Source organism: Botrytis sinoallii (genome assembly GCF_014898435.1).
Source record: "Botrytis sinoallii strain Bc 23 chromosome Unknown BSIN_003, whole genome shotgun sequence".
NCBI classification, from domain to species: Eukaryota; Fungi; Ascomycota; class Leotiomycetes; order Helotiales; family Sclerotiniaceae; genus Botrytis; species Botrytis sinoallii.
The window spans coordinates 1,240,759-1,268,756 of record NW_024066030.1 but is presented as its reverse complement, the minus strand read 5'-3'; the positions used below and the strand labels follow the sequence as shown (position 1 = coordinate 1,268,756).

At 43.8% G+C, this 27,998-nt stretch overlaps 8 protein-coding genes across 8 annotated transcripts; 5 read left to right on the top strand and 3 right to left on the bottom strand.

Annotated features, from left to right (window-relative positions):
* Positions 1-172: 172 nt before the first annotated feature.
* Positions 173-1,954, bottom strand: EAF02_002107 (uncharacterized protein; the record flags this gene model as incomplete). The annotated part of the gene is made up of 3 exons (XM_038898155.1): positions 173-1,675; positions 1,728-1,807; positions 1,858-1,954. 3 exons carry the CDS (start codon positions 1,952-1,954, stop codon positions 173-175), a joined length of 1,680 nt encoding a protein of 559 aa, XP_038761847.1.
* Positions 1,955-7,289: 5,335 nt separating this feature from the next.
* Positions 7,290-9,671, top strand: EAF02_002106 (uncharacterized protein; the record flags this gene model as incomplete). The annotated part of the gene is made up of 4 exons (XM_038898154.1): positions 7,290-7,835; positions 7,890-7,994; positions 8,048-9,419; positions 9,472-9,671. 4 exons carry the CDS (start codon positions 7,290-7,292, stop codon positions 9,669-9,671), a joined length of 2,223 nt encoding a protein of 740 aa, XP_038761846.1.
* Positions 9,672-10,564: 893 nt separating this feature from the next.
* On the top strand, positions 10,565-13,442 carry EAF02_002105 (uncharacterized protein). The gene is made up of 2 exons (XM_038898153.1): positions 10,565-12,195; positions 12,245-13,442. The coding sequence occupies exons 1-2, from the start codon at positions 11,698-11,700 to the stop codon at positions 13,058-13,060; spliced, it is 1,314 nt and encodes a 437-aa protein (XP_038761845.1). The 5' UTR covers positions 10,565-11,697; the 3' UTR covers positions 13,061-13,442.
* A 647-nt stretch (positions 13,443-14,089) lies between these two features.
* On the top strand, positions 14,090-16,845 carry EAF02_002104 (uncharacterized protein; the record flags this gene model as incomplete). The annotated part of the gene is made up of 3 exons (XM_038898152.1): positions 14,090-14,628; positions 14,683-14,701; positions 14,782-16,845. 3 exons carry the CDS (start codon positions 14,090-14,092, stop codon positions 16,843-16,845), a joined length of 2,622 nt encoding a protein of 873 aa, XP_038761844.1.
* Positions 16,846-17,011: 166 nt separating this feature from the next.
* On the bottom strand, positions 17,012-17,837 carry EAF02_002103 (uncharacterized protein; the record flags this gene model as incomplete). Its single annotated transcript, XM_038898151.1, has 3 exons — positions 17,012-17,475; positions 17,572-17,743; positions 17,799-17,837. 3 exons carry the CDS (start codon positions 17,835-17,837, stop codon positions 17,012-17,014), a joined length of 675 nt encoding a protein of 224 aa, XP_038761843.1.
* Positions 17,838-18,727: 890 nt separating this feature from the next.
* Positions 18,728-19,325, top strand: EAF02_002102 (uncharacterized protein; the record flags this gene model as incomplete). The annotated part of the gene is made up of 3 exons (XM_038898150.1): positions 18,728-18,737; positions 18,799-19,124; positions 19,290-19,325. 3 exons carry the CDS (start codon positions 18,728-18,730, stop codon positions 19,323-19,325), a joined length of 372 nt encoding a protein of 123 aa, XP_038761842.1.
* Positions 19,326-19,965: 640 nt separating this feature from the next.
* EAF02_002101 (uncharacterized protein) lies at positions 19,966-20,573 on the bottom strand (the record flags this gene model as incomplete). Its single annotated transcript, XM_038898149.1, has 2 exons — positions 19,966-20,244; positions 20,445-20,573. 2 exons carry the CDS (start codon positions 20,571-20,573, stop codon positions 19,966-19,968), a joined length of 408 nt encoding a protein of 135 aa, XP_038761841.1.
* A 2,100-nt stretch (positions 20,574-22,673) lies between these two features.
* Positions 22,674-27,222, top strand: EAF02_002100 (uncharacterized protein). The gene is made up of 4 exons (XM_038898148.1): positions 22,674-24,587; positions 24,770-25,017; positions 25,166-25,610; positions 25,667-27,222. Exons 1-4 carry the CDS (start codon positions 24,554-24,556, stop codon positions 26,512-26,514), a joined length of 1,575 nt encoding a protein of 524 aa, XP_038761840.1. The 5' UTR covers positions 22,674-24,553; the 3' UTR covers positions 26,515-27,222.
* Positions 27,223-27,998: the final 776 nt, after the last annotated feature.

Here is a 27,998-nt window from a genome sequence, read left to right as displayed (position 1 = left end):
ATGCCTAAACTATGTGTGTAACCAAAACCGCCGACCCCAACCCCTTCGCCCATCCATTCCCATCAATTCACCTTGATATTTATTTTTCCACTGTACTTTCTCTAGTAAGTCGACAAACAACAAATCAACCATTCGTTTAACCATTTCATAACAAGTCGTGCAGCCATTACTCTTAAATCGCGTTCTCTCCAATACCACCCAACCTACTCCTTAAATCTCCAATGTAATCTTGTTGTTGTTGTTGCTCCATCTTTGCCGCCACAAGCGCAATCAATGCGGCGCCGACACCAGATCCATCCTTGGCGATACCAATTCTGATTCTTCTCTCGCCGGCAGCTCCAATACCATCCATAGCTCTCAAAGCTTCTCTCATATGATCCTCGAATCCTGGGTAGAACTCAACAAGAGAACCGTCCACACCAATATCGATAACGTCTTCCTCGTTGACAGCTAAGCCTGCTGTGTCAGCGAGTTTGTTGGCAGTAGCTGATGCTGCATCGGCAATCTTCAAATCCTTGACATCTTGAATGATGGCAGCTGTTGATTTTGGTCCAGGGGCATCAGATTTGATATCGAGACGACCAGTTTGGAGAACAATGGCACCAATTGCAACAGCGGCTAAACGAGCTGCACGTTTACCAATAGCATGGGCGATTTCCTTGACGGTTTGAGCATCTTCCAATGACGCAGCTGAGACACCGAGAGACTTCTCAAGTTCTTGACGAAGGGCGCGAAGACCAACGCTGTTGTCAGCTTCCGCAATCGAGAGGATAGAACTATCGACGGCCCATTGCTTGTAAAGAGGACCGGCTTCATCGACTGTAGTTGTTGAGCAATAGTCGTTATCTGCGGAAGATTGGTCTCTGAAAAGTGGAATGGTAGGGCTCTTGATCAATTGAACGAGAACAGTTCTGAGAATTTCACCCAAGAACATGCCAGAAACTCGCTTTTCGAACATTTGAATACCAGGGTTGACACTGTCCTTATCAAGGATTTGATCGTAAATGGTATTTGGCAAAACTTTGAGACCATTGTCGAACGAGCCCCATTCTGTGTTGACAACCATTTCACCAGTTGTCTTATCAAAATCTCCTTCCATAGGCTTGGTCAACTTCTCGAGCTTCTCAACATAAGCACCATTGGTACCAGTACCAAAAATTGCTCCGAGTAAGGTCCGAGTCTTTCCAGGTGAGGTATATGCTCTTGCCATCAATGTTCCGACTGTATCGTTTACAAGAGCAGCGACCTTCACTGGCAAGTGCAGTTTATCAATCTCCTTTTGTAGCAATTCACAAACATCTTGTCCAACCGCATCCGCAATATCGAAGCCCTTTGTCCATCGAATCAGAGTTCCTCTGTTGATACCAATTTGGTGAACTGGGAAACTGAACGTGAATCCAAGTCTAAAGATATGTTCATCTCTGAAACCTTCTGGAGTGCTGACAGTATTGCGACGTCTGATGTGGGCCGCGAAATGGTCCTCGTGATGGGTCTTGAGGAAAAGTTCGATTTGTTTTGCCAAAAATGAAAAAAGGTCCGATGCGGTCTTAGCCAACATCAACTCCCGGGGTATCGCAACCTTTGATTGTGTAAGACTGAATGTGGTATCTCCGTGCAATTGAATTGAGCAAACTCGGAAATTGGTTCCTCCAAGATCGACCGCTAGATATAGTCCCTATTGATTCATCAGCTTTGTGCATAGGAAATGCGGGGTCTCCTTCTCCTACCTTTTCCGTTCCATTAGGAACTCCAGTCACGTATGTTGGAATTTGGCTCATGTTGGTTGCATTCTTTTCCAATCCCTCATCTATGCAGACGTTAATTTCAATCCATAAACTGGTTGGCAGATTTACATACTCATCTCCGCGACAAATTCAGCAACACCTCGTCGCACATCCTCGTCTGTGTATTCAAACTCGGCGGCAACGCGCTTTGATTCTGCTAACAAAGACATTTTGTGTGGTCTTGAAATTGGCGCTTCTGTAGGAAATGGATGTGGTGATTCGCAAGTTCCCTGATCCAAAACGTTGGCTCTAGGAGAGTACGATGTTGGTGAATAGGGATGGAGAGATGCCGAATAAAGCGGAGGGGTATCAGTGAATAAGAATTGGACAATCTACGTATAAGAATTAGTAACAACCAACAGAATGCAATAATGGCTCGTGATCGATTTACCAAGGCAATAACCACAAAGGTCACGGAGGCTAAATGGATGAGGCTGATTGGATTTGGTCTCGAGACTTTGTGAGGTTTAAATAGGTTGGATTCTTTAAAGGATGTCGGTGTTGGATTCGTTGATTGAGAAGGAGGTTTGGAAGAAAAGAAGTGAGCAAAAATAGAAGAAGAAGGAACAGAAGATTGAGAATATAAATCGGAAGTGAAAGGAATCTTCTTCTGTTTAGAATTGAAGTTGGTGGGCGGGTCGCCCTTTCCAATTGAGGACGTAATTTTGGTTAGGATGGGGGAGTTTATGGCCAACTTGGCGGGAGGCGGGGCAATTCAGAATCTCAGATATCTCGATTACACGCTCGTAACACAACCAAAGCCTGGGAAACTTTGGAGGGGCAGAGTTGGGAGTCGGGACCCAAGATATCTCCACTTATCTGTGAGGGATTGGATGATTCGATTGGTTAAAATCAATAAGGCCCTCTCCAAAAAAGGGCCGTCTAATGCGGTGCTAGTTGTGTTACTTTGAACCTCTTCCTCCAAGGAACAAAGGAAGAAAGGAAAAAAAATGCACTCGAGGTGGGAAGGGAAGGGGGGGGTGAAAATGATGATGATGATGATGCTGTTTCTTTAGAAAAACCCTCCTGGAAAAGGATTAGTTCAAACTCCAAGGGGTTGACAAGTCAGAGTCTCAATTCATGAATGGTCAAAGGTAGATAGATAGATGCGTATAATGTATCGAGCAGTGAGAGAGAGAGAAAGCATTCGATGCATTAACAAGCAAGAGTCGATATAATTGGATCTTGGATCGGTACGAGTGTGGTGGGTAGGCAGGTAGGTATGGATGGATGGCTATTTGATATATTAATTCGATCGTATTATCGTGTGATCGGTAGTCAGATTTGGATGAATGCTGCAGATAGATTTGATGGATATCTGTCGAACTAGAAGAGTGTATTGTCTGTATGCATGTACTCTCGTGCAGTAAGTAGACAGATGGCAATGCCGAGTATGATAAAGATTTCGTAATGAAAGTTTTGTTCTCTTGTGCTCTCTTGTGCTCTCCCTCTCTCGTGTCTGGGAACCCCAAATGATGGTGGAGGTAGTGGATGCGATGCAATTGAATGGTCCTTCCTTGCTTTTTTTTAATGAGGAGAGAAGAATGATGGAGTCTCCGAGATTTCGCGGAGAATAGAATCTTGCTTGCAGACAGTGGGAGAATCCGTTGTTCTTCCGTTCGTGGAGAAGAAAAAAGTTTGAAAATTCGTTGAATGGTATAGAAGTATGGTGACGTCGTAGTATGCAGTCGATACCTCAAGAATGGAGAGAGAAAAATCAGAGACACGAATGGGGAAGCTTGATTGATGCAGGGGAAGAAGGGAAGCTGCTTTTCTCCCTCGGTCAAATGATATCTCGGATTAGTATTGGACAGCTGTTGATATCGATATCATAGAAGTTCGAGACCTTTTGCCATGCGCATCGACCCCTTCATTACCATCGCCAAAGAAAGATTATGATGTTTTCTTCAAATCGTAACGGTCCGCAGTGTCCCCTGTATATAGTTTCTCGTCTTGATTTCGATTTCGATTCTGATTCTGATTTTCTTCTTCGCTTTCCTTTATATCATCAGGACTGCTCGTAGATTTGGCTGATCGATCGAATACAAGTGGCTGGTATGATGGTGACTTCTCAAGTTTCGGTTGTGCTGTAACGTGTACATGAACATTAACCACCACGTTTGGATGAAACGAAAGGATATGTACAGAAACGTATTTCAAGATGATTCCTATACACATTTGAAATGAATGCTACTGGCACTTGTGCTTTAAAGATTAAAATGGAGTTTACTACATATACAATTTTACATTTTCTCGCTGAGGATGCACCGGAGCAGTTAAGTATGAAAGATGGGGAAGTTTGCTGAGGACGTGCCTCCATTCACACCTGGACGGAACATCAGAGCTCAGATTCAGGTGTATGGAATCTGTCGCATCTGTCAACTGGTTCACGAAGTTCCCCAGGAATTCATCAGAAATATGATGTAACTTTGTTTCATCAATACATGGCATAATAATTTCTAATAAGAACATCGGCGATACAAGATCCCAATGAACATGAACGATATAGAGAAGTTGGGATAACTTGATGAGAATACCTAGGGCTATTCCTCTCGAGTTTGTGTTTCAAAGTACATGTGTCTTGCTGGACACATATTTCAAGCGCTATTCAGATATGTCATCTTAAAATCGACTTCAAGACTGCCTCGACACTCTGCTGACCGTTTCACTCTGGATTAGTTCTGATCACTACCATTGAGGCGTACACCCCTTAAACTCATGTTGATCATCCCGCAGTTCATGTTACACTACCATATATGTTGATCATGGCTTTCTGAAAACAACAATAATTAGACGCTAGGTCAGGGGTAAAATGCAGATCGTGAATCGTCAGCAAGGATCAGATATTCATGGAGTTACAGGCTGTTCAGATCGTATTGCATTGTTGCCATGTCTGGTTTCTAGCATAGGTATCGGTATCGATTTGTGTCTCGTGAACATCACAGATTTATTACATATATCCGTCGTCTAATTCTGCCGAAGGTACGAAGGGAAAATCTTTTCTTTCCGTTCCGTACATAAAGTGAGCATGTAATACGTTACCGTAATCCAAGGTGTACTGGAGGTTTGCAGAAGAGTCATTGGACTTCCTCATTGGATTCGATCGTGAATAGCCTTTCATTGTTGCAGAAGTAAAGCATTAAGCAAACATACAACTGCTTCAAGTCTTACGACGTAGACGGATGCCGGTTTACCGAAAGCTCTCCTGTAAAACCCTACGGGTTGAGAATTGATTGCGCCGCTTCCGCTGCCGATTTCCGAAAGTCGGTTCAGAAGGACATTCTGATCACTCCCAAGTGATACTATACGATACCGATGATAAGGGACCTCTCGCATCGTTCATCTCCTTGCGAAAAGCGCCTTGGTTATTCCTGGTGGGCACGATGGGTTGGTTGTGGATGAAATTGCCATATGATGTCAAAGAAATATGAAAAAGATGTTAGATTCACTTCATCTGATATTATCCTCTTGCCAGCTCGTGTGTATTTCTATTTAGTGCTTATCCCACGTGCTGATGATTCCCACTTCTTATGCTCGCCGTCGATTCTTTGTTGTTCATGCACGCGCTGAGCGTTCGTATGATTGCCAATGAAAGATTTGAGATTCATGTAAGATTTGGAACGCATTAGAGTGAAAGATTCCACATCCAGGTTTTGCATCGGCAAATCCAAACAATTCCTCCTTGATGCTTCAGAGCTTTCTTGTGTGTAATCATTCAAGGTTTGATATTTGACATCTCCTAGTAGGCCAATCATGTAAAATGTCAGGGGAGAGTATATGAAGTTGGGGGCGGAAAACCAACACCTTGGGTTCTAGATGGTCTCGTAAATTGGTTATAAATTATAATGTATCCAAAATTGCAAGGCCAAGACTGAGACTGAGATTTCAAAAACGGTGAGAAGATTGAAGGGTGGGAAAGACCTACAGACCTACAGACCTACGTACTTGTACCTGCAAGGAATCCCAAAATGCTTTCCGTTGTATTTTTGACATTTTGACATTTTGACGGTGAAGGAATTGAATAAAGTCTTGGAATCAGTCTTCTCAAGGCAGATCGACCCGAATGATAGAAAAGGGAAAAAGCCCAACTTTGCATTGCCCAACATAAAGTATATTTCTTTCTCTCCATAGCAGGACTCAAGGCTGTGCCTCGATGTGCTTAAGTAATGTTACATAGGTAGGTACTAGGTAGGGACGGACGGACGGGTAGCTGGGGAGATTTCCGGTTTGGATTCCTTTGAGAGGTAGTAGGTACGCTCGGTACGTGAGATATATTCGATGTATTCGATGTATTCGATGTATTCGATGTATTAGATATATTAGATGTATTACTTCGTAGATGTATGCTGATGAGGCTGAGTATGGTTTTATTTCCTCCATAAAGCCACCGGTGTAGGTTCACATGTATGCATCATTACTGGCGTGGTTGTGCTGTGCGACCAAAAAAGAAAGACCCCTCGTTCTTTACAAATCTCTATTCCTACTGATCCATCTGTTTTGTGAATGCTTCCCAAAGTAAATTATTATTTATATCGCATCCTGCTGTTTGGAAAAAGGACATATAATCTCGGACTGCCCGGATATGTTGACGGTTTTATGTGGCTTCCCCCTTTTACTCCTCTTGTTGCTTTTCTCTTTCAATCGTGTCTCTACTCCTGTACACTCCGTCGGGATGCATATCTCGACACATACAATCTAAACCAGCAAGCAATCCTTACTCACCCACGATCAAAGAACAAAGCGAGCCTGAACCCGCATAAAAACTTAGTTGACTTATGACTGCTGTCAGCATACCATCGAGAAAGAACACATTCACTCTCCATTTACTACCTGCTTCCCCTCGCCCTGCTTTAACCTTCCACTTTCATCGATTCATTCCACCCATTCCATCTTCTCATCGACCAACAACAACCCATCCCACAATCCATCACCCAATACCACCCACTACCACCCAACCCAACCTTACTCTCTTTACCTTACTTGACCTCTACTTTCTAAAGTTACACTTCATATCCTACGTCTTGCCTCTTTATCCAATCTTTCAATCTTTCACTTCACTCAATTCGTGGTTCGCATCCATCCCCATCTTATCAACCGACCTACCTACCAAAATCTCCATTTTATTCATCACGTACACATAAACTCCACTCGCTCACCCACTAGTCCTCAATAATCATTCACACCTACCTCCAATATTACCATTTGGCTCAATAGGACTTTATCTTTTTTTTTTTTTTAATATCCCGTTCCTGCAGATTTCATGTCATCCGTACACTTTGCACGAGAAATCCTTCCGACCAGGTCAAAAAGAATTTCGATCGACTCAGCCCCAAGTCGCTAGGGAACTAGCGACAAGTCAATAGGTTGGCTGACACCGGCGACTGGATATCCCATCGCATTTGAGATACGATTACGATACCATTTCATTCCTCCTCCGTCCTTCGCTTTCTACGACTTTGACTTCTTTGAGAAGTTTTCTTTAAAATACCACCCTTCGTAGACCTTATGAGTTCTATGAACGCCCGCTTCAAAAGCCTTGGGTTCGGTTCCAAACGTAAATCAAGTGCAAACAATATCTCAACCTCCATCCCGCAGAACCCCACTTCCACTTCCTCGTCACCACAACTCGCGCAATTACCCGGACAGCCTGCCCCTACGACACAAACTGCCTCCTCTTCCACGGCAAGCTTACCTATGAATCATCAGGGAGGTGCTGGCGTAAGACCGCCCAGCTACTCGAATCAATATACTCCTGTTGGGCGCACGACGTCTCCCATGGCTCAAGGTACTCCACGAACCCCTCCTACACAGATGATGGGCGGACCACCACCGATTAACACGGCAGCTACCGGCGGCTATCCTCCTCAACAAGGAGGGATGGGAGGACCTCCTCCTCCAGCTGGGCCACCTCAATACAATCATCCTCCTCAGTATGGTGCTGGAGGAGCACCGATGCAAGCTGCCGGCCCTCAGTATGGAGCAAGGAATAATGCGGTAGAGGTCGAAGGCGCTGGTAAGAGTAAGGCACAGCTCATCGTCGGAATAGATTTTGTAAGCATATCATGATCTCTCCCGGAATTCGCATAACTAACTCACGGCTATCAGGGCACGACTTTCTCAGGTGTAGCCTTCGCTTTCGCGACCAACACCGAGGCAAAAGAAGACATCATCACCGAATGGCCTGGAGCGGGATCATACACAAAGCAAAAGGTGATATATGTAAACTGGCTGTTGAAGGTTCATAAATATGCTAACATCTTTAGATTCCCACCGTCCTTTACTATGATCAATACCAGAAAGTCGTCGGATGGGGTCCTGATATTGCAGATGCTTTGGCACCAACTGGTTACCCAAAGCCAGGTGTTCAAAAGGTAGAATGGTTCAAGCTTCAATTGATGCTATCCGGAAACACATATATCGATCCCATCAACCTTCCTCCCCTTCCACCAGGAAAGTCCGAGATCGACGTCGCAGCAGATTATCTCTTCAAACTTCGACAGGCAATGAGAAATCAATTACAAAAGACTTTAGGAGAGGTGTTTAATCGGGAAGAAAGGAATATTCGATATTACCTTACAGTCCCCGCTATTTGGAATGATGCTGGAAAAGCTGCAACCCGAGCTGCCGCCATTCAGGCTGGATTCTTGAGGGATGAGAATGATAACCGATTGACACTGATCACAGAACCCGAAGCTGCAGCTTTGTTTTGCTCAAAGGCTGGTCTCTTGAACCTCAAGATTCATGATGCGGTACTCATTGTTGATTGTGGTGGTGGAACTGTCGATTTGATTGCATATGAGGTTGAGGAAGAGTCGCCATTCACGGTTTCCGAGTGTACGGCAGGATCTGGTGATTCTTGCGGGTCTACTGCACTGAATCGAAACTTTAGTAATATCTTACGAACCAAGATCCGAAAGATGAAGTTACCCGAAGGTTCAAAGACAGCGGGAAGAGTGTACGCAAAGTGTATTATGGACTTTGAGAACAGAATAAAGGCAGATTTCAGAAATAACAATCAGAAATGGGCAGTGGACGTGGGCATTGAAGCAGAGTTCCCCGAGGCAGGAATTGAAGAGGGATACATGACTTTCACCAACGAAGAAATTCTACAATGTTTTGAGCCAGTCGTCAACCGAATTCTGGAATTGGTTCGCAACCAAATCATTGCCATTCAAGCACAAAACCGAACACTTCAAAATGTCTTGGTTGTTGGTGGTTTTGGTGCATCTGAGTATCTTTTCCAACAGATCAAACTTCATGTACCACCTCAGTTCCAAGCCAAGGTAGTTCGTCCTATGGATTCAGTAGCTGCTATTGTTAAGGGTGCCGTTACTGCTGGTATCACAGAAAGAGTTATTACATCTCGTGTAGCTCGTCGTCATTACCTCATGGCAACTCTGCAACCCTTCAAGGAAGGACATCATCCAGAAGCTTACCGTGTTCCATCCTTGGATGGTAAGGATCGATGCAAGTTTACTCGTCAAATTTTTGTACAAAAGGGACAAAGAGTCAAGATTGGTGAGCCAGTCAAGGTATCATTCTTCAGACAGGTTGCACCGGGAGCAACTCTGATGTATGAGGATATCTTGTATGCTTGTGATGATGATGTTTGCCCGGAATACACAAAAGATCCACGTAAGTTTCTTTGTAAACAGGTACATCATAGTATTTACTAACATATCAACAGGTGTCAAGGAAGTTGTTACTCTTACCTCGGATCTCTCTCGCAAGAACCTTGAAAAGGACTTCGAGAGAATGGATACCCCACAAGGCACATTCTACCGAGTGTACTTTGATATCTACCTCACCCTCGATGGATCCGAATTCAATGCAGAACTTGTTTGCCAAGGAGAAGTCATGGGTCGTTGCACTTCTAGATTCAGATAATCTTTCCTCTCCACCAACCATAAAAAAATAATAAGGATTGGATTCGACGAATTTCTTTTTTTTAACTGCTTAGCGTTGTTCAATATTAGGTTACTTACAGTAGCATCAATTTGTGATGCGCGGCGCTGGAGTGTAAGGAAGCAATTTAAGATTTGATAGCAGAAAGCACTTCTGCGATGATTTTCATGACGAACTGGGGAGATTATTGAGCAAAGAAGAAGTGCCTGCCTGGGTCGATTGATGGGGAGTGATCAGATCTAAAATTGGTGGTGTGATTTGCATGATGGATGAATGAAAAATAAGTTGTTTGGATCAGATGGGGTTATTTTTTCTAGCACATTGATGAGAGAATGGATGATTTTTTGCATCTTCATGATAGGGACGAATGGATCCATAGTTTAGAGAGTTGATACGATACCTATTTGCTCATTTTGGTCTGTAGTTGGTGAAAAATACACGACTATTGAAAGATTTGGATTTAGAATTGCAAATGTGATTTGGTGATGTGATTTTGGATAATGATTTCAGTATTTGGGTCTCCATCAAGTCAAATCCATCACAGTGGAACCATATATCCTTATACGCCTCGTAGTATCCCTAAGCCTTACGACTAGTCGTCCCTCCCTCGTTTACGCTTGTGTCTCGGTATCGGTAGCACCCGTGAATAGTTTCTTTCCCTTCCTAGTAATCACTATTACAATTACCGTTCTATGAAAACCATCCAATTAGACCATCTAAAAGGGAAGGCACTAATGCCATCGTACCTGACATTTTACTACACTAAGTCGGTATTAAAGTATCAACAATGAGTACCCAGAAAGATTGGAATGAACCTTTTACACCATGTAGATACTAACCAACTATTCGTTATTCTTTGATTCTTCTCAATTCTTTACACTCTTTTGAATACACGTTCTTAAACATACATTCTTTCACCACGCTCTTTTACACCTACCTATTTGTTTACTTGTAATTCATTGAATAGCCTCCACTTGAGCGCTTACCTACATATATTCTTTTTCCTTGTAGCCTTTTCTTGGAGTTGAAACTTCTGCAGGTGCTTAATATATCATTCCATACCTAGCAGTACATGTACTGGCTGGCTCACAGACTTCGATTCCAACCCCTTGCAAGCTCCCGCTGTCAAAAAAAGAATCAAACTTCGTCCATAAAGCGTTGAGATTTGAGGGTTGGACTGCGGCGTGGAGGGACCGTACGGAGGGATAGGAATAAGGATAAGAGGGGTCGAAATCAAGATTTGTATCCTGGTCGTTTCGTGCGAAGACGAGGAATATATATTTATAGCGGTCTTGCAATTGGTACTTTTATCCCACCCTTTCGATTTCACAAACGAGTATTCGGAGCCAAGGTACTCGGATACGTCATTTTCTTGTTTTTGAAGGTGTGATAGGATAGGATACTTGGGTGTACGATACCTAGGATACACACTTGGTGATTTGGTGGAGGGGTAGTTTTGGAGGGCTGAAGAGGGATTTGGATGATTGATTGAACGGCTTTTCTGAGTGTTATTGAAGGGTTCCTGCTCCACTGTCTGTTTACCTGGGAGATTTCGTCTGGGGTTTATTTACTTGACTGGTCGTCGGCTTTTCTCCATAATTGCAACTTTGAACTCTGACTTGGAAAATTGGACCTGGGAAGTTTGGTCTTGGTTTAAAAGGGATTGAGTGATTGGTATTGAAACGATTTGTTTGGGAAGTTTCTGACCAACCATATCCATTCACATCAGATCGGAGGAGAATAATCATATCAAACGAGACCAACCAGGCCAATTCAACCAAGTCGAAGAAATCTTGCTTCATCTTACCCACGATATCAAGGAATAATCCGTGGCGATCCAGGATCCTCGATTCTATTATACCTTTACCTTCCTCTGGCTTGTTTTTGTTTGTTTTGATACTTTGCTTTCTTTTTCTACGAACTTGTGTTGAGATACAAATTTACGGATGTGAATAAGAGTTACGACTTTACGAATTGAACGACAACATATTTTGAGGACGAATTCATAATGAAGTGCGAAAAAGCACAGGACAGGATGAGTTCTACCAAATCGCATCGATCGCGAAAATCCTCCTCAATGTCCAGAAAACTCCTGGCTGCTAGCATCTGTCTTGCTATACTTCCTATTGCAGATGCTCATACATACTATCGCAATAGAGCTACCTGGAAACCAAATTGGGACCCCAATCGACCTGTTCGAAAAGGTCCGCCTAAGAAGAGAGATGGAGCAATTCCACTGGTAATAACCAACATGTGTCCTGAAACGATATGGCCTGGAATTGGTACTCAAGCAGGAACTGGTGCTGGAGTCGGAGGATTTCCACTTAAAACTGGAGAGAGTAAGTCCTTGACAGTCAGTGCCGATTGGCAAGGAAGAATTTGGGGACGCACCAATTGTAGTTTTGCGGTTGGAGGTGGTGGAGCTAGTAACGCTGCCGGAAATGATGGTTCTGGTTCTGCTTGTGTTACTGGTGATTGTGGTGGTCTCTTGGATTGTTCTATCACTGTAAGTCTGTTCGATATGATTACATGCGGATATTTACTTACTGTTATAGGGAGAGACTCCTGTTACTCTAGCGGAGTTTGATTTGGCGGGAAATGGAGGTTCTCAGACTTTCTACGATATTTCTCTAGTGGATGGCTACAATATCCCTATGGGAGTTGTGTATATTCCTGGTGAAAATGCCGCACTCCAGGCCATTCCACCGAATCTTGTAAATGCCGCTTGTATCGCCTCAACCGGTTATCTCGCGCCCCCGGCTACCACAGGTACAAATGGCAACTCCTCAAATTCCACTTACCCCATTCCATTAGAGAGCACAGTTACCAACGACGCAGCTATGAGTTGGTGTCCATGGAATCTTCAAAAAACTCCACCTGACAAACCAGGTGATGGCGTCTACCCTTACCCGGACGACAAGATCCAGCGTCCGACATTCGATCCTTGTCTTTCCGCCTGTGCTAAAGATAACAAGGCGTCGGATTGTTGCACAGGTGCTTATGATCAACCTCAACTATGTCCTCGCAATGATTTTGCAAATGCGGCAAATACCATCTGTCCAGATGCATATGGTTATCCGTTTGATGATCAAACTTCCACGTTCGTTATTCCTACGGGAGGTGGATGGGAAATTGTGTTTTGTCCAATAGGAAGGAGTACGAATATTTTGAAGGTATTAGGGGATCAGATGAGGAAAATAGCTAGTGCGGGGAAAGTCACAAAGGATATTATTGAGGCCGCGATGAACGAGACGTATATTAATGAAATGGCGGTTAAGAGTACGGCGGGAGAGGGATTGTCGGAGAAAGCGAAATTGGGGAGCTGGGGGGCGTTGGTGGGAGTACTGGTTTGGGGAATTTGGTTGTGTTGATATTTTGATAATGGAAGGGGGGCGGATAGATTGGGTTAGATTGGATTGGATGATTGGACGGGAGGATGGAGAATGCATGTTTTGTGGCGTTGAGATACCCTTATTATTGTGTATTGGATTTTTATTTGCTTTCGTCTGGTGGATGGATGGTATGGTATAAGATGAGATAAGATGAGAAGAGAAGAGAAGATGAGATGAGATGAATGACGTACCTGAGTTTTCTTATGATACCTTTACCTATTAGATACCATTATGTTACTGCAAGTTTATAACTTGGAACATGTGAAACTTCTTAGTGAAATTGAGCACCAGAGTATAGATTCAGATGAAATGTCAAGCTAGAAGAAGAAGAAGACTAAATGTAAAAGGCAGCCCTGAGACCATTTACAAATGTTCAACTGTAGGTATAAAATCCAAAAATCAAATGATTCGACACTAGTACTGGAAGCGTCTGTCGCTAGAAGCGTGCCGGCGCGTAAAGAATTTGATTGGCTGTCATCGCTTATCTTTTGGTTTGAGAAACTGCAGAGCTGCAACAGTTCCCTGTAGGTTCAGAACGGCAAACTATGTGCATTCAGTTTGCTGTATTACTCAAGGAGGTCTAGTATCCACTGCGACACATTGAAATGGGAAATGGACCCCGCATAAACCTTCCAGGCAAAGGATGTTGTCCATCAAATCATTCATCGCGCTCCATGTCCGCTGTAATTCAACCAACTGTTGAATAGGCAGGAGAAACATAATGAGTGGCAAGTGAAACTGCAAGTCTATTATAGCCAGTGGCCGCTCAGAACATACAGGTAGGATTCTTGCCCCTGGCTACAATATGCCAGGACAGTCTTTTGCATGGTATATTGCATAACGGCACAGCGGAAACACTCATGGGTGGGCATTAGTGTGGTTACATTGGATCTCATACCGTTGCATTCAATATGTATATAATTGAGGTGTGATGGGGCTGCTATTAACGACTGTAATTTTGATATTCATCAGATCCATTCCATCTTAATCACACGTATATTTGTGCAAATGCTTTGCGAATTATGCGCACGTATCAATGTGACCGAATTGATCGACTTGGCGAAAACCAATTACCAGAATTCCAAAAAGGAGCAGAATGGCGAAGCAGCGTCGGAATTCTTGTATTGGAAACATGCAGCCACATATGAAGATTTGAAAGAAGCTGCGCAAGCGGGCTGCGAACTTTGTCATGTTCTGCTGCGGGCGCTGGATGCAAAGATGCGGCATTCGGAGGAGGGACTCGTTACGTATAGAGATGCGTTGGTGCAGATGGAGAAGGAGGGGAGCTCGTTGGGCTTTCATGTTACGATTGATTCGGAGGATAGTGAGTTTCATGGGATCCTGGAACCACGGGCCATACCGCGCGATATGGAAGTCTATTTGAAGGACCGGTTTGCGACTGGTAAACCTCGCGCGTTGTCTAATACGTTGGGAAACTCGTCTGCTGCGTCGACGTTGAATGTAGTGCCGATGGAAATGCCCAATGCAGAGGGTATGGAGATTGGAAGCTTGGAATCTGCAGCGCCGAAGATTAGGCCGTTTACTGGGTACATAACGTCGTATCGAGATATGATTCTTGATCTTCTTACTTTTCATTTCAGAGGGGAAAGACCCGATCAGGTAAGTCGGCGGTTTCAGCCTCTGACTTTGTCATTGCAAGTACCTCGAGGTATGAATATTTCGTTAGAATCTTCATTTAGAGCTTCAGATATGATCATCCACTTACAGATGCGACAGGACAAGCTAAATTTGTTGGTCCCTTTCAGATCGGTCATTTTACTCTTGATCCGGATCTGAGATCTGAAACTAACTTCAGTATCGCTCGAGATTGGATTAAAACGTGCAGTGAAGATCACGATGAATGTCCTGACATGGATGAAAAACCACTTCCTACGAGGGTCATTGATGTTGGTTCACATGACCGAGAACCTTTGCTCGTCTCCACGAATCATCAAATGGGTAGATTCATAGCACTTAGTCATTGCTGGGGTGGTTCAGTAGGAGAAAAAGCCAAATTGACTGTGGAAAAAGTCGAGCTATTCAAAAAAAGAATCCCAATGTCGGATCTACCAGCAAATTTTGTAGATGCGATTTTGATCACTCGAAGTCTTGGGCTGAAGTACCTATGGATTGACTGTCTATGCATCATACAAGACTCACGGGAAGACTGGGAAATAGAATCCAATCATATGGGAGACGTCTATCACGATGCCGTAGTAACACTCGCCGCCGCCGCTGCATCCAAGGCCACGGATGGCATGCTGCATACCTTTCGCTCGTATGATCTCACAGGCGGTCCAGCCATCAAGCTTAAACTATCTCACGAAAGCACTTCGGAGGACACTGTCGATATCGTGCATCGAGACTCTATGCGCGAAGATCTCAGACACCTCCTATACAAAGGACCCCTCGCCAACCGCGGCTGGACGCTCCAAGAAGAAGTCCTCTGTCCCCGAACCCTCTACTACGGACACCAACAACTCCACTGGCAATGTCTGCACCAGTATTCCTCCGGCGACGGCATCCACGACTACGATATGCATCGCCAACGCGCGTTTCGGTATGAGCGAATCAAAGATCGCATTTTCAAACAAACAAACAGTCCGGATCAGGATCCCCACGATCCGAAAGATGTGAACCAGATCCTGCTGGAGTATCATGGCGAGATGGTCGCGGATTATTGTACGCGCAGTCTAACATTCCCTGCTGATAAGTTCCCTGCCTTTTCGGGCATTGCGTCGTTGGTGCATGGGGAGTTAAAACATGGCGGTTATCTGAATACAATTTACCTGGCAGGAATATGGAGTAGTCATTTGAGAGAAGGATTCCTTTGGTACTACGGAAAGAAAGCCACCTCATCTCCTCCTCCAAATCCCAACACCAATCCAATACCAAGCTACATCGCACCATCATGGTCTTGGGCATCAGTGAATGGAAAAATCGAAACTTTCTTCACAAAATACCTGACTCCTACCCATCTAGATCCGACTCTCCTCTCCCACAACATTGCTCTCGCGAGCACGAATCCCTACGGCGCAATCACAAGCGCAGAGTTACTTATCCAGGGTTCTATCCTCTCAATGCGAAAAGCCACAGATCACGCGAGCACATCTCTATCTTCCGGAGAGATATTTTGGGATCCCGATCCCAATCCCAATCCCAACCCAAATTCAGAGACCTCACGAGGATTTGGAAGACGGAGCAATATCTGGATGGTCCGGGAGAAAGAAGGCGAGCCCTGGCTCGTGACCAGGAAGAACGATGAAAAAGACGCAGAGGAGGAACCCGAAAAGAAACCCGACACAACGAGAACAAAACAGAAACAAGAAACAAACTCGTCGAAATTCATGAAACTGCCATATATAGTACTCTTCATCGCATCCCAGAATCGCTACGCATTCGGTTTAGTTCTCGAGCGAGTTGAGACGAGAAAGCCTGCGATATCGGATGGAGAGGTACATGCAGAAGAAGCGAAACAAGGGGATGTGGATGAAGTGGAAGATATCATCGCGACGGATTCTGGATCTCATTGTGAATCTCCTGATGAGAAGGGGGTTGATGGTATTGCAAGAACACTCAGCGGCAATATTGATATGCAAGATGGAATGGCAGGTGCAGAGGGAGATTTGGACTCTGATGTACCCACCTATCGTCGCATAGGCCTTGTGAAATTTCAAATCAAGGTTGCTACGAAGAAGTGGAGTTTGGATCGATTCAAATGGATGGAAATGAAATGGGAACGGCGGAAATTGCGACTTGTTTGAGAAGAGTCACTGGAACTATTTCAATGTTCACTTGGGTTTGAGATGTTGATGTTTTTTCAGATCAAATAAATATTTTCCCTTCTCATTCTCTATGTATAATTCGGCATTATATCATACTTGTCTAGCAACCCGCCCCAAAGTATCAAAACAAACCAGACAATCAAATCTATGAACCTGCTTTCTTGGCCCTTTCTGCTTTACGCCTGTTGAACTCTTCTTCCTCCTCACTGTCACTTCCACTATATACACTCCTCTCATCATCATCGTCCTCCTCGGCCACCTCATCATAATCCAGATAATTTGATTCCTGCTTCTCCGGTGCAGGATATGTCTCTTCCTCATCATCAAACGTGTAATTCTGGATAAACTTCTTCAAGTCGGGGTTCTGTGCTGCGACTAAAGTTACGGGGGTATGGCCTCGCTTGTTTTTGATGTCCTTCTCACTACCAGCTTCGAGCATCAGTTCCACTAATTCTTGACCTGCGGCTAAATTGGTAGGGGTGGGTGGTAAATTGTTGATGAAGCGGACGGCAGAATGAAGTGGTGTATCTCCTGCCTGTTCGCCCGAAGCCTGCGAGATGGGATCACATTCGAATCCCTCTTGACGGGTGAGCCAGTCGATCATTTCATCTTCATGGGAGTATACATGTTAGTATATTTGTACTTTGCTTGCCATTATGGGGGTAGGAATATGGGATTGGAAAAGCAATGAAATGGAGAACATACAGAGTCCCTGACTAGCAGCAATATGATACACATAACTTCCGTTCCCATCTTTAGCATTGTTGAGGAGGTCGGCGGCTTCTTCTTCGCTTTTGCAATTCTCGAGGATTTCCTTCATTAGGTCGAGATTGTTACCGCGAGCGGCGTGGACAAGTTGTTCACCGGGCGAAGCTCCCTGGATGCGTATTAGTATGGATTCCTAAATCCAAGAGAGTGTGGGGGAAACATACATCGGACTCTTCATACTCAACGTCCCTCGGATCCGTCATTTTATCTGATCTTTCCCTTCTCTTCTCCTTTCGTCCAATGTACAACTATCGCAAACCTCACAATCCGAAGACCTCAAAAAATTCAAATCAAATCACCAACAAAGCAGCGTACACCACTCCTTAACCTAACTCAAACAATCGAAGACCAAAGCCTCTTCTTCCCCAAATCCCGTATCCTCGTAACTTCGTAAATGCAAATCCTTCCTTCTCAAACTGTTCAGACGAAAGACAGATACGTCTCCTCTGTAAACGATAACAATAAATAAGACGAGAGAGAAAAAAACGTATCTGATCTGATCTGATCTTGCCAATCCTCCGTGTGTATGCACGTATGCACGTATGTATGTATGTATGTATGTATAGAAAGTGTCGAAAGTAGAAAGTCCAGCGCTTCTCCAAACACCCATCCATCAGTCAATCCACTCCTCCAAACGAAACGCACCGACTCTGGAACAACAGGCCAACATTTCTCAGCCCAGAGCCTAGCATCCCTGTCCTTCGAGCCTGCCCCATCACGCTCAGCCGTGTGAGGGTAGGACCTATCGGTGGAGTTTTTAGGTTTGGGTCCGAGGACGCTTTTGCTGGGAGCATTGTGATTGGGGGGTGCGATGAGACGTGCGGTGTAATGGTGGGTTGAAATTATGTAAGCGAGTGAGCGGGAAAAAAGTTCCTATGATGAGGTTGATAAAATTGATAAAGAAAGAGCTTGAGATTATTTGACTTGTGAAATTGCGCGCGACGTTGAAGAAACAATACGATTCGGGATTTTTGTGGGAGTTGATAATTGTGATCTGCGAGAGATTAGAAATATCCGCAGACATAAATTGAGAAAAAGGAAGAAATACCTACCCAGCACCTCGGGAATCCAATATCAATCCCATCCCATCAAAATGCTTCTCTGTACGTCCCTCCTCCTCCCTCCATCTCCCCCTCTCCCCAACTAACCTCTCTCACTCACCAGTCTGCCCCTCCTGCAGCAACATCCTCACTGTCTCCGTAACTCCTCATTCCTCGACCCCCGCGCCCACCTCGACACAAGATCTCACCGGCGCAAACCGTCTCGAATGTCTCACCTGTCCCTACCAATACATCCTCACCCGCTCCATCTTCGACCGCAAAACCTTTGTGCGCGAAGAGAAAGAAGATGTATTTGGAGGCAAAGATGCCTGGGCCAATGCCGATACTTATCCCAAACAATGCGCGAATAGTGAGTGTAATGGTATGGTGGCTGCGGCGAGGTTTGTGCAGATTCGCAGTGCGGATGAACCGATGACGGGATTTTATAGGGTAAGCTTTTTTTTTGTTCATTACTTGGCTTGTTTGGAAATTGGAAGCAGGGATAGTGGTAGCAATCTGGGGAACGAGGAGAATTGGGGAGAGGAGGAGGAGGAAAAGAAGGAGGTCGTGAATGATTATGATGAAAGAGGAATGAGGCTAACAATTTGTTTGTAGTGTATGACATGTGCAAACCAATGGAGAGAGAACTAGATGAATGGGGGCAGGTTTGCAGAGTTATCTTTTGCTACGAAGTTGGGGGATGTCGACATGAAAAACATGTTAGATGTTTGTTCACGAAGGGATTTGTCACGCAGGTTATGCTGGGGAAGTGAGCAGACATGGCGTAGGACATCTGGGCTGGGATTTTGCAATATGGCGTAATGGTTAATATACCTCGTGAGATAAGTAGTCTGCATTTGGGTGTAAATTATATCATAAAAGGCGTCGGATTCTTTTTAATTAAGAAGCATTAAAGAAGAAGCTTTTACTTCTCAGTCATACCCATTCCCCAACGTAACAACTTCGATGTGTTCAATTACTTCGTATCTCAAACCTAGAACTCCTGGTATATCGCAAAACACTTTTCCCCCATTGTCAATGAATTCGGGTAAGCCTGATGTCCCAACACTTCAACTCACTACTGGTAGACCTTCCTCGAGTACGGTATCGTGGTGGCCTTCAAGACGCGGATGAGCGCAAGTGAGATCTGCATCTGTCCTATAATAGGGTGTTTTGATACAAGGCGAGCGAAAGCAAAGCCGTTTGAAAACAGATGCTCTCACAATCAAGTCTGATGGCTCTACCCATGGGACATTGATGACTTGTTGATTTCTCCGTTCCCTCCACTGCATCATTCCTTCTGCCACCTCTCTACTGCTGCCATATCCTCACTGGCGAGCATACTTATAATATCTATACTCAAACAATCCCTTCTGAAATTCTCATTTTGTAATAATTCTAGGTGTTTCAGACTAGGTCCAGGATAGGAGAGGAATTTGAGGTATGGGGGTTGGGTAAAGTATTGTAAATATTTGAGGTAGGCGATGAATGGTGGGGAGCTGAGGAGAGTACCAGAGGAGAGGGAGGCTAAGTGCATTAGGTAGTAGGGTGATGAGATGGCATTTATGAACTAAAGTGAGTTAGCAGGTAGACAATGTGTGGATGGAGATTGGAAGGGGGAGCAATTAGGAATTGTAGAGGAAATTTTTGAATTTAAAAGGAATGGATATTCGAGCCCTCATATGCGGACATGCGCAGCTCTACCAATTCCATAAATCCCTTTATCCCCCCAGTCCTCTTTCAAGAAAACATTTGAATTCTCCAACATACCTCAAGTTCGATTTCAAACCTTGTAAATCCTCCAAATTTGGGTTCCTCATTCTCCCCAGATACTGAAGGGGTTACCCTGGTACCATCCTCCATCTTAATATCTTCCGGAGGGGAATTGATCGTCGTCATTTTGTTTTCACGTTGCGTATTATGAGTTGTGCAAGATGTACCTGTGAAGCAAGGGATGGTATTTGATGGTGCCCGGGAAATCGCGAAATATGCGGATGTTTCGCGGAACCTTCGACAGTGGAACAGGCGGAACGGAAGATGAAGATGTAATGACGTCGGTAAGGTTTGAATCAATGGAGAAATTGGATATAGGAGATTGAGTTTAGGCTTACGATTCGATGCGTGGGGATGATAGTATGATGGATGGAAGGGAATGATTTTGTTTGATTGTGATATACAAGGCTGTAGATCTAACTGATGAAGCTTTGATGAAAGCTTGATAAGGCTAGGCAGAATTTTGGCCTTACATTAATCGATTAGTCAGTACTTATCTAACCACCAGGGGGCCAGGATTTTTTTAAATAATGAATTACAATTAATCTGATCTGTCAATGCTCGAGAAGAACTTTTGCATGAATCTGAGTTTTCGAAGACTTCTCTAGATTCTTTAATGGATTCTCGTCGCATGAATTATGAAGCTGTCATACCTCACACTCTATCTGTCTCGTCGGTCTTATAAAATTAGACCTTTTTCCCATGAAATTTTGTTGGTGCTTTGAAGCTTAAAATGAGGAACATCAGGAACATCAGGAACATCAAACTAACTAACTAGAGTGGAGACTTGACTCTTGTACCTGAAGCTATCATAGGTCCCCTATTCCCAACCCCTCTTGAGATCTTTCCTCCCTGGCGATGCTGGCTAGTAGATCCACTTGGATGTTCAGAATCTCCAGTTCTCGGCATTGGGCATTGCTGTCAAATATGTGTGTTCACTGTTCACTGTTCAGTCTAGCCCTTACAAACAAATTTCGGCAATAGAAATATTGACGAGTGGAAACTTGAGAGGAATCGATCCATTTATTCTGTATTGAATGAATTTGAATCTTCAGCCCAAAAGAATCTAGAATCATCAGATATGTCCAATTCTTAACACCATCAATTAATGATGGATACACTAGGAACACTACTCTTCCAAACGACCTTTCACGGTCTTGAGATACACCAAATGGCAAACCCTCTTCCCCCTTCCCCATCTTGAGGAAGCTCTTTCGAACAATCGGGATAAGGTCTGATAGCAATACGTAGTAGTGTCTGAGGTAGATACGATCTTGACTTGCTACTGGGTACCATCAGCCGGTTACTTTGGAGACGGTCAAGTTGAATGACGCCAAACTAAACTCATCCAGGCAAGTGTTCCTCCACAGACTCTCGGTTGGGGTGGCTCAGAAGACAGTGGCGTTTGGCAAATACTACTATTATCTATGACTGACTCTGGGTAGTGCTTTTAATAGACTCTTATGTCTCTTCGACAGGCGGGACTATTTTCGAGCTATTCAGCCCAAAAGATATAATCAATCCTTCCTCTGACAAAATCGATATTGGGATTCCTCCGTGGGATCTATAGAAAGGTACCTACGACAGCTCAAGCGTAGGTAGGTAGTTAGTTAGTAGAGTGATAGATTTCTCGTGTGTACCATATATTTTATATCGGCAGCTCCTTTTGAGGTTGCATTTGGATTTGTACAGAGTGGTACCTGCTTCTAGGAGTTGAGGCTTTATTAAAAGCTTTGCATTATTCTGGTGAGATTTCATATTTCGTTCGGATGATGGTATCAAAAGATTAGCAAGGTTTCCCCGAACTTTTCAAGTAGCTTCCTTGTCCGGATCCAAACCCCTTCTAGAAAAGGTTATATTGGCATTGGATATTGATGCCAAAAGAAAAGTACAACATACATAGGGAATAGGTAGGTAATGAGGAAAAGGTAATAAGGAAAGAGATTCAAAGGAGTGGGGGATGAAGGGAGGTAGGTATTAGTAGGTATTGGGTATCCATAAATCAATACTTTGTAGTATCTATCAGATATTAGATGTTAGATGTTAGATATTACATATTACATATTACATACTATATACTACATACTACATTTACATACTAGACAATTACCAAATATAGAAGGAACTGGTGGAAGTGTGATTCAAAAGGTCAAGAGATACCTTCATCAGTTGCTCATCTGATGTTTTGATCCATTCATAATTTACCAAAAAAGGAAGAAAGCTTCTTCTTTCCCTCTCTTCCCCTCTAACATATCACAGGTATCCAATACTACCTACCTACAAAAACTTCATCAATACTCCATCTTCTCTTTCACTCCAACATCCCCCGTACAGTTTCTACACAACTTCTTTCAATAACCTCATTTACAACGGCACTGTACAATACACATCAACAGTAGAAAATACTACATAAGAATATCAATCGTTCTTCGCCCAACTATCATTTTCATACCACCAAAGAAGAAAGTTGCTTTGTCATATCAAAAAGACATCGTCATCGTACCAAAAAGAAGTTTGCCAACCTACCCATCTACCTACCTGCTCTTCTACCCGTTTGGATAATTTGAAATACATACCTACCTGGGTAGATTCTGTTGATCGAAATCATTCAAAAGGGAATATAGATTACCTTCACAGGGACGATTACAATATACGCAATCACGTCACGTCACATCACACCTACAATCAGATTATCATACCTACCACGCCTACATAAACATTGTTATTGAAAAGAGAAGAGATAGGAAGAAAAAGGACAAACACCGTGGATTCCGCATAAAACTTCCGCGTCTCCCCTCCTCCTCCTCCTCGTCGTCCTCTCCTTCTCGTCCTCTATCCCTCTATCCCTCGATCCCTCGACCTCTTCATCTCCTTCATTCCAACGAAAGAGGAAACGGTCAAATTTATACATCCATACATCCATACAAGCTACACCCTCATTCTCACTCATTCATCCTGCCGCTAATTAATCAAACATCTGGAACTTCAAACTTCATTTCGCCCTTCATTTGCTTTTCGATTCAAACCCCCACAACTTACAAATCCACATTATTATCGACTCCTGAACAATTTCAATCCTCGGTTCCCTACTTATACTTTGCAGATTTGACAAGGAATTTGGTAGAGGACCACAATTACTAAATTGGAAGATCGTCAAGCAGTCGGAATCGAATCCACAACTTGACACAAATTCCTCGAATCAAATTCGGTTCTGAATTCAATTTGAGCAGAGGGTATCAAGGGAGACGAACGGGGATATAAGATTACGATTGTACATCAAGCATTTTCGCATCTCACATCCTGTCCCATCGCTATCCACATTTCTTTCCCTCCCCCTCCTATCCCTTCCTTACCATCTTTGAGGTTCCCCAAAGGATTTTAATTTGTTTGATTGCGAGCAATTAATCCTGAGACTTAAAGTGAAAGGACCAAGGAAAAGAAGAGAGGACGACACGACGCCTTTCTCGAGCTTAAGGGGGAACGGAATATCAGATCAATCAATATTGACATTAGTATTGATATTGGTATCCAATCGATTTTACACGTCTCAAACACAAATTTACACACCACAGAGGTGGTGAGTGCTTGCTTAGGCCTCGGTCGGTAAGGAATTCACCGTTTATCCTGACACGGACCAAAATCGATCGGTCTGTTCTCTTTTACCTTGCTCACCCGGGCGGTTTCCTCTTGATTCAATTACAGTACGATATAGTACAGTACTCGTGTACAAGTTGCTCTAAACGCGGGAGAGCTAGAGGAACCAACAAGATTCATCAAACCCATCTCATCCCAATCTCCAAGAAACGGATTCACTCTTCCAAATCAGTCAACCTCCTACTACCTTACGCACAACCAGTCATCGTCATCCATCACCCACATACTTCTTGTTTTCCCTGGACTAGAAAGAAACCTATCAAACTTTCAAACATCCCTCAAAAAGAGGAACGAACGAATAAGAAAACTTTATTTGCCTTCTACACCAATACAACGACGTCAAATTGAAAAATAAACCGGATCACATTCCCCTGATTCCTTTAATCAACGCATCACAACTTATTACAGTGATTAATTCTGGGATCTGTGTCGTCATCACAATCATTGCCACAATGTCGTTAAGCTCTATCCAACCAGACTTTGATGGTAAGTTCAAATCATTCTTGTAATCTATGCGCCGCAAGTCTGCGACGACAAAACTGACATCCCCACTTATCACGGCTGGCTTGTATCAAGTTGGATGTTCAGCGTTTCACTCTTCCTATCATTTCCCATCAACGACAAGCATCAATCCGTAGACTGACATTTGAATCTTGTTTTCTAAACAGGCAATCGATCGCCTGGACTTTCAGCCAATCTATCATCCAACAACCCCTTTAGGAATCGAGCCGTGTCTCCAGCTATGCCTTCTTCTACCCAGCGTTCCCCCCGAGTACCTCCTCCAAGACCTCTATCACGAAATCCATTTCTCGATTCTTCAACTACGAATCAAACATCATCAAGCACCATGGCATTTTCTCGAACAAGTCCGACTTCATCAGGGCCAGCTCTAACAGGAAACGCAGCGGATTTATTTGTACGTTCATCTCAAACCATGAATACCCTTCTCACAACCTTGTTGGCTAGACATAAAGCCTGAAGAACACAAGAACACACTTCGGGAGGAACTCAACCTACAAGAAATTTGGCTACATGAGAAAGTATCGCTGACGTTAACAATGCAGGACGAACTCACAATCGGAGATAAACCCGTTCCGAACAGAAATAACAAACCGGGGATGGTGCGCTCAAACACAGGCACGACCCGACCACAGGCAGAGAACATCCCTCCGGGAAGGCCATCGGGACATAGACCAATGAGGTCACAGGAAGAGGCAATGCGTGCGAGAAGAGCAGCTGGAAAGCCATCTTCAAGCAGCAGGCCACGCGAAGAAGAATTAGATATTTTTGCCGACCCCAACGATAGCCCAAGACAAAGAACAAGACGCAACTCCGACACATCTATCATGGAACGAAAACCCAAATTACTTGATCCAGAAGATCAACGTAGACGCTTAGAGAAAGAAAAGAGACATCGTGATCGTAAGCGCGCTGCAGAAAAGACCAAGAAGAAGGCACCTCTCGATGTTATTGATCAACTAGACGCCACCAGCATTTTCGGAATTGGCAGTAAGTTGAGAAAATTTATCATTCTCTATCCAATAACACTACTAATTCGCGTACAGCATTCCATCATGATGGGCCATTTGATGCCTGCAACCCAGACCGTAATCGAGCAGGAAGTCGTCGTGCACCAATGCAAGCCTTCGCTAAAGATTCAGCCAACAATTCTCTTGGTGGTGGAGGACCTCTGAACAAGAAACCTGATCATGCAACTTTTATGGGCAATAATGACGCAGAAGCACATCTTGATTATTCCCGTGGGGGAGATAAAGTCGATAATTTTGAACCTTATACTCATCGCCCGGGAATGCCTAGCCGCACAGAATCTGCCATTGAAAGTGCAACTACACGTGTTGAGCCAGTTCATGGTGAAGAATCCATGGGCCTGGGAACCTCTACTTTCCTTGAAGGTGCTCCAGCCTCTCGTTCGGCTGTTCAAAAGAACCAGAATGAGCAATTTGGTATGGATGGCGGGCTATCTCGAAAGAAGTCATTGGCACAGAAGATCCGCGGCATCAATAGCCGGCGCGATTACGGACCTTCTGGTAGAATGACTAGCCCAGAAGGCATGTACAACGCCACTTCTCCAGACGGATACACTCCCGTTGGAAGTAGGACAAATGAAGCCAACCCATTTTTCAATGAATTTGGCAAGGGCGACGATACTATCAAGGAGGAAACAGTCACATTTGCTGAACTGCCACCAAGACCCGGTCGCTCTCGTGCACCTTCTAACCCCCCAGGAATCGAAAGGCGTGTCACTAGCGATAGCATCGGGGATTCTTCCAGACCTCCCGTGTCCAATGGTGGAGGAGGGTTCTTGTCTAGAGTTAAGAGTTTGAAGGGAGGGCCACGAAAGCCAAGGGTTGAGAATAAGCCATTGCCAACACCAACACCTCAGCTACTTTGAATTAGCAATCGACATCAAGTTCGTCGTTCGTCTCTTTATTACACTCTAGATAATAAGGACCTAGACGCCTGCGTCTGATTTAACAATCATCGAGCACGCATAATTACCACATTTCGTTCTCCTTTCCCTGCACTGCTATTACCCTTCATGTGGTATATCACTCTTGCCTAACATCCCCGAGTTTGGATATGGTACTCTGCGTGAACTTTCGGACTAAAGACCTTTTCATATTTTTTCACTTGAGCTTCGACTTTGGTTCTTACATCATGAAGAATCTTTCTTTTTTTGAATTATTTTGAGGGGCCGAATGGCCCACAAATTGTTATTTGATTTCATAGGCGTATGGGAGTACACATGAACAACCCCGTAGCTCGACGAGGTTGGGGGCGACGAGGAAGATAGGAAATCTTTTTTAATGCCAGTGAGATTTGAGGACTGGAAAGGGTTTTGAGAAACACGGTTAGGGTTAGTGACTGGATTGAATGGACTCAGATGTGCCTCTTCTTGTGAATTTGGTTAGAGGTTAGACGGTCTTGAGGAAAGAGACAGTTGTTGGATTGAAATCGGGTACGAGAGTAATGTAGACTCTATGATCAAAGGTTAAGGGGCGGATAAGAGCGGCAGGGGTAGGATTGTTGGGTAGAAAGGAGAAACCTAGTAGTAGATGACAATGCACACGTACACTCAATAAATTGAATTGATTGGCAATTGATAGGACTTTGTGTTCAATGAGTGTTGCATGGGTTGGTGAGGTGTGAAATGAGATTATCTATGTTTGCGACGCAACTGTTTTGTCGATGAGAGTCAAATGAGTGCTATTGAGCTGGCTAGTGCTAATAATTCATTGTGTATGGATTCGGAAGATATAAGGAATGAGATTTGGACTTTTGATTAGCAGGGAGGTTGATTGTTATTTTCTTTGAGATAGACACTTCTGAGGTATATTTATTTTGGGTCGGGCAGAGGGATGAAGGATTGTGGATGTTGGGGTATGTTGAGGTATGTATGCTGAGGGCTTTGATAGGGGGTGTGATGTATTCGGGTAGAGGGATGGGATGGGTTGGGATGGGATGGTGGTGTTGTGGTGTTGTGGGGGTGTTATGGAGGAGGAAGTGGAGGAAGTGGAGGAGGAAGTGGAAGTGAGTGTTGAGTTGTGTAATTGATGAATGTCAAGTTCTTAAGTTCTCAAGTTTCCAAGTGAGATATCTGATAGGGTTATGTGTATATGGACTTTGAGGGGGAGAGATCATAGTATCGAAATGGGGATGGTTTTGGTTTTGGTTTTGGTAGTGCTAAGGGTGCGTTCGGATCGATTTATTTCGATTCATTTCAATTATTAGACCTCAATTATTTAGTAAATAATCTCAAATAATAAATTTATTGAATGTTTAAGGTTGTGAAATAAATTATTAGGGAATTATTTGATAAATAAATATATTTACTAAACACTTGGAATTATCAAATAATTCCTAATAATTTATTTG